At 45.5% G+C, this 16,076-nt stretch overlaps 1 protein-coding gene across 3 annotated transcripts in view; it reads right to left on the bottom strand.

Annotated features, from left to right (window-relative positions):
- The window catches only part of FAM171A1 (family with sequence similarity 171 member A1), a 90,465-nt gene extending 82,761 nt beyond the window's left edge, over positions 1 to 7,704 (bottom strand). For 2 of the 3 annotated variants that reach the window (XM_037385454.1, XM_037385455.1), the window contains exon 1: positions 7,276 to 7,704. In XM_037385454.1, coding sequence (XP_037241351.1) covers positions 7,276 to 7,369 — 94 coding nt within the window. In that variant the 5' untranslated portion in view covers positions 7,370 to 7,704. The remainder of the gene's footprint in view (positions 1 to 7,275) is intronic. The other variant, XM_037385453.1, reaches the window with a different exon arrangement.
- Positions 7,705 to 16,076: the final 8,372 nt, after the last annotated feature.

Raw genomic sequence — 16,076 nt, 5'->3', positions numbered from 1 at the left:
TAGATCTTCATGTCTGTAAAATGTCTATGGATGACTAGCTAAGATGTAGACACTTGCAGGCACCTGAGTTAGGCGAGATGCCTCCTACCTCAGATGACAATTGCATATCCCTCCCATGAGAAGTCTTACATCCACCCATCAAGCACAGACCGAGAGATGAGACAGTTGGATCTTAACCTTTCACTTTGCACAACTTTTCATGGCATGGTGGAGAGCAAGAGGAATGGACAAAACTGCCGATACATTAATTCCCTTCCAACAGCAGCCCAAATACAGCATTTATCTTAATTTGTTGTTGCTTTGTTATCAAGCAAGTCTCATAACATCACCTGAGAAATACGTATTGCTGTATATGTCCTTGCTTATAAAGGATGAAAGAAATACAGTTTTTTCAGTAATTCAGTCACAAAGATGGGATGAAACAAGAGGGAGGTCCCAACACTGCTACCACCTCTGTAATTACTGCATTAAGAAGAAAGGACTCTTTTCTTGAACAAAGTAGTAGTACCTTATGCCTCTACCTCTTATTTATCTCAGCATCTACTGATTGTCAAGGTAAGCTCCCCTTTACTGTTAAACATTGCTATTGTATTACTAACACCTGGCACATAGTACAGTAGTTGTCAGCACTTTTGCAGCTAGAACTTAAGAAAACTGGAAGCATTTTGCACCTTAATGAATTCAGCTTCTTTGTCATCCCAGAGCCAAAAGGATGCAGCTACTTCCTTCCCCTTGGCTTCACCCTGGCACTCCATTTCCTCCCTGCTAAATGCAGTTGCCACTGTGTCTCCTCCAAGCCTGGTTCCCACTGAGCAGAGAGGCCTCTACAAGAGCCACTCCAAGTCCAGCAAGGCTTATGCAGGGGTCTCCTCTACTGTTGTGTGCTCATCTCTCCCTCTGAAAAACAACCGTTACACCAGCACAGCAGAGTCTTCCATAGTGCAGGTTCCTACTCACAGAGACAGGCAGGCTTCACCTCCTGGTGCGTGAGGTATATGGATAACAGATAAAGCCAGGATTTCACTCCCTAGCGTGCCTCCATAGTATGGCACAGACAGTGACAGCTCACAGAACTGCAAAAGCTAAGAGTAGGAACAATTGAAAGATAGCTTCAGTGTTGGATTTCAGGGAATTTTATGCCCTGCTATGGAGACTGCTTCTATTCAAAATATACTGTATGTCCACAGTAGTTGTTTTAATATACCAAATCCCCCAAGTAGCTAGTGAGGGAGCTAAACTTACAGACTATATTGTACATAAATTAATCTTTCCTTCAGCTAGTCTTGAGATCTGTTGCTCTTCAAACCAGCAAAAAAGTGACATGGGTATATCTGAACCACAACATTGGCATTTTACATGAAATGAAAATGTAGCTCTATGTTGAAATATACTTCAATACTACTCTCAAGGGCTTAGATTCACCATTAAGTGAAGTACGATTCTGTCTTAGTATTCTGAAGTGAAAGATTCAATGCACTTACTAAAAGCAACAAGAAATTACAGTATGTCCACATTCTTATGGCTCTGTATTAACAAATATGTATGTAACTTTCCAGTTTCCAATAAAAATAAAGATTGTGTTTGTAAAAAGCACGTGTATAATGCTTCTTACCATGCACAACAAGCCAGATATTACATTAACTTTTCAGTTAATGTAAGCCAGCTTACAGGAAAGTGTTTCTGGAATTTCTGAAGAAAACAAAAAAAAGCAACATTCAGTTCTCTTTGTTATTTCCCAAAATAAAATGTTTTAGTGTATATTTAGCATGTATTATATTTAGTATTATTAAACTCATTTGTTCTAGTAAATACAGCAACTTACACAGACTTCTTGCCTCCCTTATTTGTGATCCCTGACAGATAAATGGTTGAGACCTGTGAGAGAGGCAGAATACCAACAGTGTCGTTTCTCTCAGAAGTTGCCTTTCTTCATATCTAAAGGCAGAACTGACATATACTGGAGCAAAGGGAAATTACTCCTACAAAAATTGCAGCTTGCATAAGGTAGTCAGTGTATAATGTTACAGAAAAACTGAAAGTGCACACTTTGATTTCAAGTTGCAGGTATTTTGGAGAGATTACTTAGTTTGCCTTTGGCTGACTGGAAGACTAACTATCCCCCTAAATTATAAGCTGAAGGCACATGACACAATTGTATTGATCAAATGTACTAGAGTAATCTGAGATATGTGGAAAAGCAGCATCATTCCCGGCCATACTGCTATCCAACAGCCAAACTTCAAGCAGGGTTGTTAAGAAATGTCATTAAAGCTGAATCACCAAGCTTCCAGGTACTGTGCATACTATACTGACATGACCTATGCATCGAGTTTCCTTGCCATACATTTTCCTCTCAGTTTTCTTCATGCAGCAAGACTGTAGCCAGTCATTACCCACAGAAGATGAGTAAAAAACTCATTTGAAGTTTGTACTAACAGAAGGCAGAGTGACATTTCTTCTCTTCCATGCACCAAAACCATTGGAGATTTCTTAATTTTTTTGACAAACCTAAAACCACAATCCTTCTCCCTCCCTAGCACACAAATACATATACCCAGGCTTCTGTTACATTAACAAGCATAATGGTCAAACTGCATTTCATTGCCACCAGAAACCTCTCCTGTAGAGGGGACTGCTATTTGAAACCATTCACTTGGCCAGAAGTTGGCACAGAAAACAGCCGTCCCTAAAAATTTCATGAACCAGGTTCTAGTCTCAAACAGTAAGAGGTGTCAGTGCGAGGTCTGAAGAAAAAAAGACAAGAGAGGGGGGAAGGAGAAGGTTGTTTTAACCTTTGTGTTAGGCAACACATGGCAATTAACACCATCTCAAGACACAAGTGGACAAGACCACAGGGAAAGCCAGCATGTGAGTTTGCTGTCACTTGACAAGTGCATACACACATTATTTAAGGTAAAATGAATCACTTACTGCAAGGTATTACAAGCCAAAAGGGTGAATACAAATGTTTAGCAGAAAAAACCTGCAGTTTTAAACCCTCAGCTCACCTAGGTAATTTGTTCATCTGACAGAAAATCAGTTACTAGGCATTTGCAGGCATCCGTAGTTGAAGGTAAACAAGAAAAAAAAAATATCTACTGCTTACCTGGATCTGATAACCGATAAAAGCAACGAATACCTCATCCTCATTAAGATTTTACAATACTATCTTGTACTAAGTAAACAATTTGTTCCTCCACTAAAATAAAACAACAACTTTGGTACTGCTTTAGAGCAATTTAGCTTCTACTCTTAGGAGTCCATTTGTGGTCTCAATAAAAGAAATACTTGCATTTGAAGGTCATTAGTAATTTGCAGCTGACTGAGAAAAGACAGTACGGCAGTGCAAGACGAGAGAAAGACTTCATTTCTGCATCATCTAAACTTTATTATCATGGGTAAAACTGCAAGCTTGGGATTACTGACTAAAAAAAAAAAAAAAAAGCCAAAAACTTGAAGGTCTTCTCACAGCTGTTACTGTGCTGTCTAGAGAAGAAGCCTTTAAAAAATGTCCAGCTGAAATGGTTGTGAAATTAGCTTTCACAATGTCAAGTAATGTAATGGCTGTTTGCAGACAGGCAATTCCAAACAGCAGCACTCAAGCATTAACTCTCCTGTCCTCCATGCACAGAGTGAGGAGAAGATGCTGCGGATTCTGACTAAGCAGCAACAGCTGAACTTTTATTCACCATCATACTAGGAAAAAGAAGTATCTCCCTGATCTCCTTCTGGGACTATGAAGGTGGGATATCCTGAGTATACTAATCTACTAGTCCTTGAATTGGGTGCAATTTATTACTCAAATATAAATAATTATAACTTCTTCATTTGGAACAACTAACAAAATATGAAGACATGAATTAAAACCAATACTCGTTGCAGCAGAGGAGTCATACTGGACTTCTGCATTGCAACACACTATTTTAGGCTTTCTCTTAAAAGACCCTCCCTAGCATCTACAAATGAATCGCCCTCATCTTCTACTGCAAAACGAAGTATACAGTCGACAAAGAAATTTAACCCCTTCTCAAATTACACTGATTTTGCCTACATTCTCCCTTGCTAAGGCTCCCTAAGTTTAAAAGGGATCTGCTCATATGAAGAAAACTCACTGTGTATTTTGTCTGTACTCATCAGACAAACCACCACTTCCCAGTAGGAATACAGCTTAAGAGCTGGTTTGTTTTCTTTGTTTTAATTAAAATCTCTACACATTTATTGCAGCATTCAAAACAAGTTCTGGAATACCTGATAGAACAATTAAACAAAAAAACCCCACAAAAAAACCCCCCTTAAACCCATAATTTAGTCCTCACCTGAAACACTTGAGAGGTTTCAAGCATTTGAGGAAAGTTAAAGAGATAAAGCCTTACCAAGCCCTAAGTGTACCTTCATGGATTTCTCACAACCTCACTGCTGGGGCTCTAAGCATCAACACTGACTAAAAATGAACAACTCATCTGTATGGCTGTTACTGTAATAAAAAAAAATAAGTTACAGAAACTTAGAGGGTACCCCTGTGACCTTCAGAGGTCACAACAGACCTGCATAATGAATCAAATAAGGTAATAGTGTGCCAGTCATCCAATTTTCTAAATAGGGTGCTAAGTGCAGAGCTTAATTACCAGTACTTTCCATATTCACAGATTATGCAATCAGTCTGGCCAAGCAGAATTTGAAGCTGGAACTGTCTGAACCTACGGCTGAGAGCAGCAGAAGAGAGAAATGCTTGATGCAAAGCATTGCTCCTTATCCCTTCCTTAACCAGAACACCAATGACAAATCCCATCTTCAAATAGCTCCAAATCCAAGACGTATTTATTTGGTCTGTTAACACAGGCATGGAATGTCTTAACTGAGTCTCATCTAATCTGTTCCTCTTCGAGGAGGGCTCTCCGCACTAGTCTCTTGTAAACTGTCCAATAATAAATATTGCAGCTGAAACAATTACTCCCTGATGGCATTGTCTGGCTTTCTCAACTCCACCTTTATTCCCATCCCTTGTTTTTTCACTAATCTCTTCCCAGCTGCAAGGGGAAAGTTAGACATCTGCAAACATCCCTGAACTTTGGCAATGGTCCCTCACCTGTAGCTACAACTATCACCATGGTGCTAAAAGGGCAGGAGGGAAAAACGGTTTAGATTTTACAACCACTTGGCACTTACTATGCTCAGTATACAAACAAGGACTGTGCCCAATACCAAAACTCTTTTCCCCAGAAGATGTTCATGCTTGATGATTAGGAACTTACTCAAGGCTACAGGCTGGCATTGCATAAACTTTCAAAAAAGGCTCATGGTAAGTGGCTGGTAAATAGTCAGCAGAATATACTTCAATATGAGAATAGCTCTACATATCCGCTTACCAATGTACATGTCCAAAGAGTAAAGACTGGGCTAGTAATTAGACTTTGGAAAACTATGCTACCTATGAAAACTTGGATGTTCTTACATGGAAGATAAAATTAGACCATTTGATTTAGATAGAAACGTTTGCCACTCACTGAAATAGCTGCCTATTACTCAAATCATCAGCTACCAGGCTTGACATGGATGTAGCTGCTATAGAGACAAGTCTCCACATACCATGAATTGAGCTTGACAACAGAAGATGAGATCAACAGGGCAGTTGAAAAGCACTAATTCTGCCAACACCTCACCACTCTGATCACATATATGAAAAAGATTTTCCATATGACACAGAAATTACAATAAATTTTGATAATACCTTCATATCCAAAGTGCTACTTTCAAGGGATGAACACCGTTCTGTTTTTCTGGCACACTTATCAATAAACTCAGTACAGTCCTGAGCTCACTGGCCTTTTGAGTTACAGTTTAGTACTTCTTATTCCAGAACTGCTATTGCTTTGTCCTTAAAAAAAGGCAGAAATAGGACATTACACTTGATGCCAGATTGCCTAGCTTGGAAGAGTTCGCTACAAGGTACCAACACCTTTTGAATACTCTGTATCGGAGCAGAGGCCCACCTAGACCTGAGTTAGTATACCCTAAATACAGCAAAAGACAGAATTCAAAGAGGTTACTTCTAACATTTTCCTTCCTGCGGCAAGCAGGGCTTACTGATTCTTACCGACACATGAGACAGGAAAGCTTGGAGGCACCGGACGCTGCTCGCCACCGAAGCGAAGCAGCCCTACCACCTCGTCCCACATGGCATGTTCAGACACTCGACAACGCGTGCCATCGGGCTGGCGCTGAGCGCTGGGGAGGTCGCATTTCCCCCTAATGCGTTTCGTACCCCCAGGTAGACAAGTTCTCTCCTTCCCCACACAGCCGCGGTCCCGGCAGGCGCGACGCCGCCGCAGGGTCCCTGTCAGAGGCCGGTGGAGGGGCTGCCCCGCCACCAAAGGCAAGGGCCGTGGCAAGCGGGGCACAGGGGATGTCCCCCCGCCAAGCCCCCACCGGGGCTGAGGGCAGGTGCACCTCGCCGCCCTGGGGACCGCTCGCCACGGCACCTGTGAGGATCAGGGCAGAGCAGCCTACGGCAGGACCCCGGCCCGGCCCAGAGGACCCGGGAGCTGCCCCAGGTGCCGGGGGAGCCGCCGAGGCCTCCCGGGGGCTCGGGTACTGCCCCGCTTCTGCTCCCGCCCGGGCGAAGGCGGAGGGGGCCGGCGACCCTGACCGGCCGGGGCAGCGCCTTTCCCCGGCTGCCCAGGGGCGCAGCGGCCGCCCGGCGCCGTGACAGGCCCCCGCCCGGCCGGCGGGCAGCCCACCGCGCCGAACAAAAGGCCCGGCCGAGGCCCGGAAACGTCCCGGGGCGGCGGGCCGAGCCGCGCCGCCAGACCCGGGGGCCAGCCCGCTGCCCGGCGTCCCCACACGGCCGGTGGCAGGGCCTGCCGCCGCCGGTGCCCCTCAGCCCGCCTCTCACCGCCGCGTCGGGCCCTGCAGCGGGCACAGCGGGGAGGCGGGGGGAACCGGGGGAGATGGTCGCAATGCAATAGCTCCGGGGGCGCTGAGGGAGGGGGCAGCACAATGAGGCCAGCGGCAGCCCCTGCCCCTTCCGTTAACAAAAGCACCCCCGCCGCGGGGCTGCCTTCGCCACCCCGGGCCCGGGGGGTCTGCAGCAGGCGGCGCCCCCGCTGCGCTCCGCGGGCGGTGGGAGCCGGGAGAGGTCTCGCATGGCCGCCCCCGCTCCTCCGCCGAACCGCCGGGCCCCCCAAGTTTGCCGCCGCCCGCACGATGCAGCCCCCCGCCGCCCCGCGGGGGTCGCCGCACAAAGCGGGCCGGTCCCGCCGCCCTTCCCGCACCGACCTTGAGTCGCCTCGGGCGCCCCTAAGGTTTTGGTCACCGCCTTCCACACGTTGCAGCCCAGCAGGCAGAGGAGAAGCGCCGCCGACCTGCTCATTTCCACCCGCCGCCGCCAGCCGCCGCCAGGGAGGGAATCGCCGCCGGAGCCGCTGCCCGGAGGAGGAGGAGGAGGAGGAGAAAGAGCCGCATCAGGGGCTGGCCCGCTCCGCGCCTCCCTCCATGTTGCCGCGCGCTGCCCCTCCTGCTTTCTCCGCCTGCTGCATTGTCGTCCCGCCGCTGCGCCCCGGCCTCCGCGTCCCGCGTTGTCCCCCCGGGCGGGCGGCGGGGGGGAGGCGGCCGTGCTCCGCGGCCCCGGCTGCCTGCCTGGTTTTATTTTTTAAGGGTTTTTTTTTTCCCCCGTTTATTTTTTTTTTTCCCCTCCGGTCTCCCGGCAGGGGCAGCAAGGCTCCGCCGCCCGCTGGTTAACCCTTTGCGGCAGCCCCTGCCCCGCGCGGCGGGCCCGGCGGGACAGCGCCCCCTGCCGGCCGCGCCCCGCCCCGCCCCGCCGGCCGCGGGTCCGGGGGCCGCTCCCCGGCGAGGCGCGGGGCCTGGCGCGGGTTCTCGTCGCCTCACGAGCGCGGCTGCCGCCCGGAGGCAGCGCGCGGCCCCGGCGGGAAGCGCGCGCCCCGCGCCACCAGGTGCTGCCGCGCTTACCTGCCGCGGGGCCGGGGCCGCCCGCCGCCACCTCCCCCCCGTACGGCTGCAAAATGGCCTCCTCGGCGGTGCCGTCCCCCGCCGCGGCGGCTCCCTCCCTCGCCTTCAGCTGCAGCCCGGCGGGAGGGACGAGGGGGAAGACGGACGCGGTGGCTTACAATGGCACGGCTGAGACGTGTCACAGGGTCCCCCGCGGCCTGCTCCCCCGCTGCTGCTGTTTCAAGCGCGTTTTTTAAAACCAAAAAGAAACACGACCAAAGCACAACGGAAAATGCATCCATCTACTGGTCTTTATACAAAACTGTGTACAAAACGCTACCGCGACCTGCCCGCGAACGGCGCAGGCTGGGGCTTAGGTGCCGCGCTGAGGGCAGGGCCGGGCCGGGGCTTCTGCACGGCAGCGGCAGCGCGGCGGGAGCTGCGGCCGCGCGGGGCCCGTCTCGCTGGGGGGTCTCGCACCGGCACGTTTTGCACCGTCCCTAAGAGCACCTCGGTGTGCCTTCCTCCGGGCCGGCACAGACAGCGGGCCAGCAGCGCTCGCTCCTCCCTCCCCGGGCTCCGCCGAGCATCACACTTCCCGGGGCGGGAGACCGGCGCTCCTGCGTGCCCCCGACGCAGGGGCCGCCGCTGCAGACAGCTGTTAGGGGAAGCCTTTACACAGCTGTGCAAAGCGCAGCCTCTGCCCCGCCAGCTCACCGTTACCCACCATTTGCTCCCAAACACTGCCGAGGCTTCAGCTTGCCTGTAAGGCTGAAGTTTGTAAACCTACAAGTTTAATCTCTCACAGAGGTGTCTTAAAGCTTCAGGTTTTATTTGTAATACCTATTTTTAAATAAAATCTCCCATAAAAATGCAATGCGTTGTGCATTTATGTGTAGAAAGCAGTACAGTTGTTTACTTTGTCACTTCAGTATTTGACCAGAGTAACTATACCACAAGCTACAGATTGTTCCTTTTATGAATTTTATGAACTTCTTGTGCCTTAGAAACTGTTAAAACTGATTTTCCAGTTCCTTTTTAAAGACACTCCATTGATTGCAATATATTTCAGTCCAATTTTACTGTTAGGTTGTTCAAATACATTTTCTGAGAACCGATAAATAGGGCGTAGACACCGCAACTTCATCTTTTTATCCTGACAATTTAGAGGATTTATTTGTAAAGCTCGGTCCTGTAAGAAAAGTAGGTACAAAAAGGATAATCAGTTCACAGAGGAGACCAAATGAGCAAACACAGATCATCTGATCTTACTCCTGCTTGTCATAAAACAAAGATTTCAATATAGTAAACTCATGTCATGTCTAAACAGTTATCATGGTCTGAAGAGCACAGTGGATTTCCAACAAAACTGATAGAAGTTTAGGGGCAGTTAGTGACTGCGAGGCAACTCCTTTCTAAAGAAAGGAGGTGGGCCACGTGGTAAATAATCACACATGACACAGCATCTTTTTTGAGATCCCATTTCACTTTCTCTGGATGTCCACAGATTTAAATTGGCATAAATCAGATAAGCTCATGCTAGAAACATATATAAAACCTATTCCTGTCCATAAAGCAAGCTAGAGCAATTTGTCACAGAGAGGAATACTCATTTTCCTGAATACAGCTGTACTGTTTTCACAGAACATCAGTGGATAACACATAATGATTTGGGCTAGAAAAGAATGAGATATTGCACTGAACTTTGTCTAGAATTTACATTTAAGAAAGCATGAAGCCATTTACATAAGCCCTTAATCAACTTTTACAAAGATAGAAAATTTTGCTTTACCACTAGTAAACAAATGGTCTGTTTCAAGACTCGGGTTTGGCTGCATTTGCTCACTTGACCCATTCTGCAATAGATTTGCTGTTCAAGGAAAGATGTTTTCTAATTCATACTACAAGCTACAGGCACACGAGAGGCTAACTTTTTGTTGGTGCCTTTTTCCTTCAAAGAAGAAAGAATACTTCTTGGAGCCGCTCACCACCGCAGTTTCCCCTCTCCCGTGCACTGAGAACTACCACAGCTCATTGGAATTACAGACTGCTTCGGCCTTCCCGTGTGGTTTTGCTACCTAGCTTCAGTAAAGTACTTTGAAGCTATGAAATTCAACTTTATGAGGTTAGTGGTCTCATAGCTCTGGGGTTTTATTTAGCTCACCTATATGGATCTCATGACTAAGAGATATCATCATATGACATCTACCACTTCACAAAAGCCAGTTAGGCATGAAGAAAAAAAAAATTTTCTGAGAGTGGTTTTTCACAAATCTCTTATTTTCAAATTATGTGTAAGTTAATATCCAGCTCCTAATATTATGACATCCCAGCTAACAATAACACGGCAGATGACAAAAAGACGACCCATACTTTTTCACCATATTCCCATAAATATTTTGATCTACCAAAGCAAGTTGTGGATGCCTGATCCTAAATAGGCTATGCAGATTCTGAAAACACAAGCTGTGTATAATACCACACACTCCCTGCGTTAACCCACCTTATTTCAGCCCACATACGCTGGGCACACAGGGCTTGTCCCCTTCCTGAATAAGATAAATTTATATATATAATTATATGGTGGCACTCTCATAAATGCACCCATTCATGTCATGAAGCTGAGCTATTCCTCCAAATATCTTCTCTTGAAATGATCTTCGCTCCCTTGCTTCAGTGAGCACTGAAGTATCTAATACTGACATATTGGTAATGCCATTGATTCCTGGATGAACACTCCCGATGACACATGGGATAGTTCATGTCTTAGAGCTCAAATCCTCCTCAAACTTAAGCAACTATCAGTTCTAGTCCAGTCATGTCTTCATGCCTTATTTGCTGATACCCATTGGCCAGACACCTCTAAAGATAAAAAGGAGCCAATTTACTGCAGCCTGAGTAAACACGAGAGTGTCAGTAAATAACATTCTATGATTCTAAATGACACTAATACCATAATATAACCTCTGTCAGGCTCTAGTGAGAGTTCAGCTCTAATTCTGGTCATACACCAGCCAGCGGTGTGTCCTTGCAGCAAAGAAGGGGAACGGTATCCTGGGCTGCAGGAGACAAAGTATTGCCAGCAGGTCAAGGAAGGTGATCCTTCCCCTCCACTCAGCACTGATGAGGCCACACCTGGAGCACTGTGTGTCCAGTTCTGGGCTCCCCAGTACAAGATTGACGCAGACATACTGGAGAGAGTCCAATGAAGGGTCATGAAGATGATAAAAGGACTGAAGTATCTCTCCTACAAGAAAAGGCTGAGAGAGCCGGGACCATTCAGCCTGAGGAAGCAGGGGCTCAGAGGGGATCTTACCAACATATATAAATATCTGAAGGGAAGGTGCTAAGAGGATGGGGTCAGGCTTTTGTCAGTGGTGCCCAGTGACAGGACCAGAGGCAACGGGCACAAACTAAAACACAGGAGGTTCCCTCGGAACATCAGGAACACTTCTTCACTGTGAGGGTGACCGAACACTGGCACAGGTTGTCCAGGGAGCGTGCGGAGTCTCCATCTGTGGGGATACTCAAAAGCCAGCTGGACACAATCCTGGGCCCTGCCTGAGCATGGGGGTTGGACCAGATGACCTCCAGAGGTGCCTTCCAACCTCAACTCTTCTGCGATTTATGTTTAGAAAGAATACTTGAGCCCTAGCACTCAAGGTGCAGTGGGAACTAGACGGCTGGACCTACTCCTACCCCATGGTCGGAAAGGAAATTTTTGCCTCCTACAGCATTTCCTATTGGTCCAGTCCACATTGAGGATACACATTGTACATTTTTACATTGTACAAATAATTTAATTACATTTCAAATTGTACAAACACACGTATTTCCAAATACTTGACTATTCAATTAATTCATACTAATATACTTACAACATGATTAGCTATTAATGAGGCACTCTGTACCAATCATTAGTAGACATGTTCAAAGAGTGCCCTGGAAAGTCTATGGCTTATCTTGGGGTTAGGCTTATATCTATAGTAAGTAGTTTCACAGACACACTTGAATGGCTTGCTGAATACACGTAAGCAAAAGTTTGGGATAACTAGTTATTTTCTATTCTCTCTCACAACTTCTAGGACAGTTTTTCTTGTGGTATTATTTCCACGTACACAAATGTGAATTACGAAAACAGTGCTCAGACAGCCAATGACTAATATATATTGGATTAATAGTTAAATATTTTCTATATAGCAGGTGAAATCAGTGAATCAAGAGGTACAAGTATTTGTAATGAAGACATGTCTCCAGCAAGCTGTTATCCAGGAGCCTTTCTGGTACTAATTATGTGGTATTCAACATTTCACATACAAACTATAGAAGCTACTTAGTCCTGGAGCTTTCAAAGATAAAAGCAAAGTTTTATGGCCAGGACAACAACTTCCTATCCTTACTAGAAATCTAGCGGTGTTTGAATACAACTGTTGTTTTAGTTGTAACCATGCTGAGTGTGGGTGCACACGATCTTTGGCATAAATATCTTTTATCCTGAAGATCTCAGATCATATTAATAGTACAGCAAAGGTATGTCAACATTGAAATGAAGTCAACTAGTGCCAATACATGCTCGTAAGGTAAAGAAATGTTTGCCTAAGCATGACCTAAGTTCTTGTTTACGTAGGGAAGTCAGTATGGAACAGTTCTGTGTGAAATACGTTCCCACACCTGACTGCACACCAAATCCCTTGGTAGACAACTGGATGTGAACCAGCTGAAGCCTTCAACAAATGTTAGAGCCAGAAGTAGGTTTTACTGCCCTATTTCTATATTAAATAAAATAATATTTATCTTGTGGGAACTACCAGAATAGGACTAGGTTGAGATTTAAAAAAAGAGATCTGTAAGCATTGCCTAAAGTTGCAGAGGAGAGGCTAGCAGGGAGTCTTGAGCTCAGAATGAGGGTTTTAGGAGGCTGGGCTCCAGCAGCTGAGAAAGGACTGGGAGACTGCGGTAGATCTGAAGCAGGGATGAAAGGATGACCGAGGAGTCAGTGGGCTCTAAGACAGTAGAAGAAAGCATGAAGGAAGGGCTGTGTGGGATCTGTGGAGCTTTCATGAGCTATGGGGGTTATCAGTATCTGTGAACTTGTGCCTCTCCCTCCAGCACAATCTGCTCAGAAGATGAGCAGATCCCTGCTGCCTTCCTTCCCAGATACCTTCTCCCTCTTAGCAGAAAGACCAGGCTCTGCTCCTGCCGAGTGAGACGACACATGAAGGTGAAGAGCAGGCTCAGAGCCAAGAGAAATGGAAGGGAAGAGCAGCACCAGGGAAGAAGTGAGAGAGAAGCGACTGCCACTACCAGCAGATCGCAGACTGCCCTTCAAAGTGGCCACTGTCCCTCCCACCCCAGCGCTTCCCTTAGCAGGAACAACAGCAAGTCTGGCCCTGTGCATAGCTAGAAATACTGAAGTCCACTTCTGGGAGCAGTGAGCTGTGCTTAACCCTATTAGCAGGTGAGCTGAAAGGAAACATCAGTCCCTTACTGGGGTGAATGGCAGCTCCTGCAGACTGCTGCCCCAGGCAGCTGCCTACATCAAAACCTAGGTTTCTCTGTTGACACTGTTTTTACAAAGCCTCCTTAGAATAGCTGAGGCACAGTGTTTGTATCTCCCTGAAGACTGAAACAACTAACTGATTGATATTCAGTCTTTCTTGGAAGAAGAAAAGGTCTGGACTGACCCCAACGACTCTCAGGAGTCTTTGGGCTAGGGTTTTTAAAAAAACTCCATATCCTGCTGTTCAGCCTTTCCCAGAGGGGAAAATCTAATTTCAGAAATACTGTACAATAACTTATCACTTTTTTGAACCAACCTGTACTTCTGCTGGAAAAACATTTCGTGGAAGTATATGATGAAAAAGGCTTCCAGGCATTAGTTTATCAGTCCAATGTTGAAATGCCAGTCCTGGTACCTAGATATTTCCCAGTGTCAATACATGTCTTGGCAAGCCAGGCATGGATACTTCAGTTTGCTGCCACTGAGTTAGGGCAGAATATATTCAAGTATACAACATCTGGAAGCCTTTCTCTCTAAAACATGGAGAAATACTAAAATCAACACTTTTATTTTGATCAAATAATCTTTTTATGAACTAAGAAGTTTTATAAGTGCAGAGGACAGGCCAGAGAGGGTGTATTGCTTTGCAGACAGCTTATTAACAACAAATAAGGGAGAACTCACTAGCACTAGGCTGAAGGGATTTCATTTAATTGGAAGACAAAACATTAAGATAACGCAAAATTAGAACACTGACAAGAAAATCAAGATCTCTGTATCTGACCACAGATGCTCTAAAAGAGAACTGCAATTATGATTCATTTTATCCTCTGCCAGTTGCTCCTCATACAAACACAGAAAAATTCAGTCTTGCTTAATGCTGAGAAGAAAACTATGTCCTGGTCTTAAGATTTATTTCGTGTGTACCCAAAAACATAGCACCATGATAATGCATCAGATGCATGCATGCGCGCACACACACACAGAGTTCTTTTCCTTAGCCTTTACTGCATTAATTTCAGATTTTCAGTATCACTAATCCTAAATGTCCAATTAAAAACCAGACACCTCACCTCCTCCCACCCTCAAATGGAATTATTTAGCACATTTTGTGGCTGGCAAGGGTGGTTTTTTAACCTCTAAGGTAATTATGCTCTCTAGTTTTTTGCTGCATTTCTGAAAGATGAATTTAAAACAAACAACAAATATCTGAGAGTCTCAGATGAGCTCCTGACTCCAAGAGTTAAGTATCTAGTAAGAATACCAACATAACCAAATTCTCAATAAAATAAGAAAAGGTAACACCATTCACACTAGGCATTGTTATAAGGTTACGCAGACTACAATTGAAAGGAAGTTGTTATTCAGCTCAAAAATACTTCCTTTCCCTTTTTTTTTTTGTTATTTATGGCTCCATTTAGCTGAAGGGGTGACTATCATTTGGATACTAGCTAGGAGAACTTAAAACTTTCTCTGGAAAAGGCTTGATTTAAATTCTGCTGGGCACTACTTACATAATTGTCTAAACAGCCACACAGCTCTTAAAATACAACAAAACCCATCAGATTTAAACAAACTGAGCTATCTTTGTGCTACAGAAAAAGATGGCAAAAGCATACCAGCAAAATAGAAGCTTTCTAAAGTGTCATTTTGGTGTAATGCCTGCCTTCCTTACTACGCTGTCTTCCCTAAACCTCTGAATGACTAAATTTAAGAGCCTCCACTCTCCATTCAATCACCTTGATGAAATACACTCAAAGCAGTTTAGATCAGAGTTCCTCACCACTGAGTCACGCTGTTGCTCTCTGTTATCTCTCCCCATGCCACTGCAGCAGTACAGCTCTTCTGGAAGCTGATGGAGATAAAACACCCATCCAGGCACAGCTCTATTCAAGGAGTTTGTGAGTGCCTGTGCTTCACTTTACCTCCTGAAGACAGTTCCTTCTGTTTTCTCCCTTTAAGTCAGCAAAAATAAAATGCAAGAGAGTCTTGCTTAATGGCCTTGAGCTGTCATTAAGAAGTTCTGTACAGATTTTAGTCTTTTGAAAAAAAGAAAAAAAACCCAAACCACTTTATAAATCAATACAAAACTGGCAAACATAGTTCTCAGAAGCCATAATCTTAGAAAGATTTTTAAAATTCAATTTCACTGAAGTTCTTTAGTCAATGGTGCCTTTCTGTGGTTCCCCTTCCTCCCATTTGCCTGTTACCTCTGCTCTCAGACTTCCTCTCGCTTCGGGCCACTTCACTTATTCTCATGGTTTCAGTTGTTGCCTACATAACCAAAATCTCATTTATCTTTCTGCTCCAACTTTTTCTTCATCCTTTTAGCCTCAAGCACATCAGTTTTGGAATTGGAAATGATAACCTTCTCCTCAAAAACCTTGTTCTTTCTTTTACCATTAAAAAGCTGCTTACTGTTCCTCCTCACCCATACTTCTAAACAGTACTTTCCATTATTTTCTTTCTCCTTCTTCCCAGCTGTTTTATCTCATTCATTTATCCTAGTTTATCTTTCTAAACTTTGCTTTATCCTAAAAATGCCTACTGTCACAGTCTCATTCAAGCAGTGTTACCAAATTTCTATTAGTACAGGTTCTTCCCCATCAACTCCCACCTTCCTACTTCAACC

The sequence above is a fragment of the Falco rusticolus genome, chromosome 4 (genome assembly GCF_015220075.1).
Source record: "Falco rusticolus isolate bFalRus1 chromosome 4, bFalRus1.pri, whole genome shotgun sequence".
Lineage (NCBI taxonomy): Eukaryota > Metazoa > Chordata > Aves > Falconiformes > Falconidae > Falco > Falco rusticolus.
The sequence above is the reverse complement of the archived record's forward strand: the minus strand, read 5'-3'. Positions and strand labels throughout refer to the sequence as shown.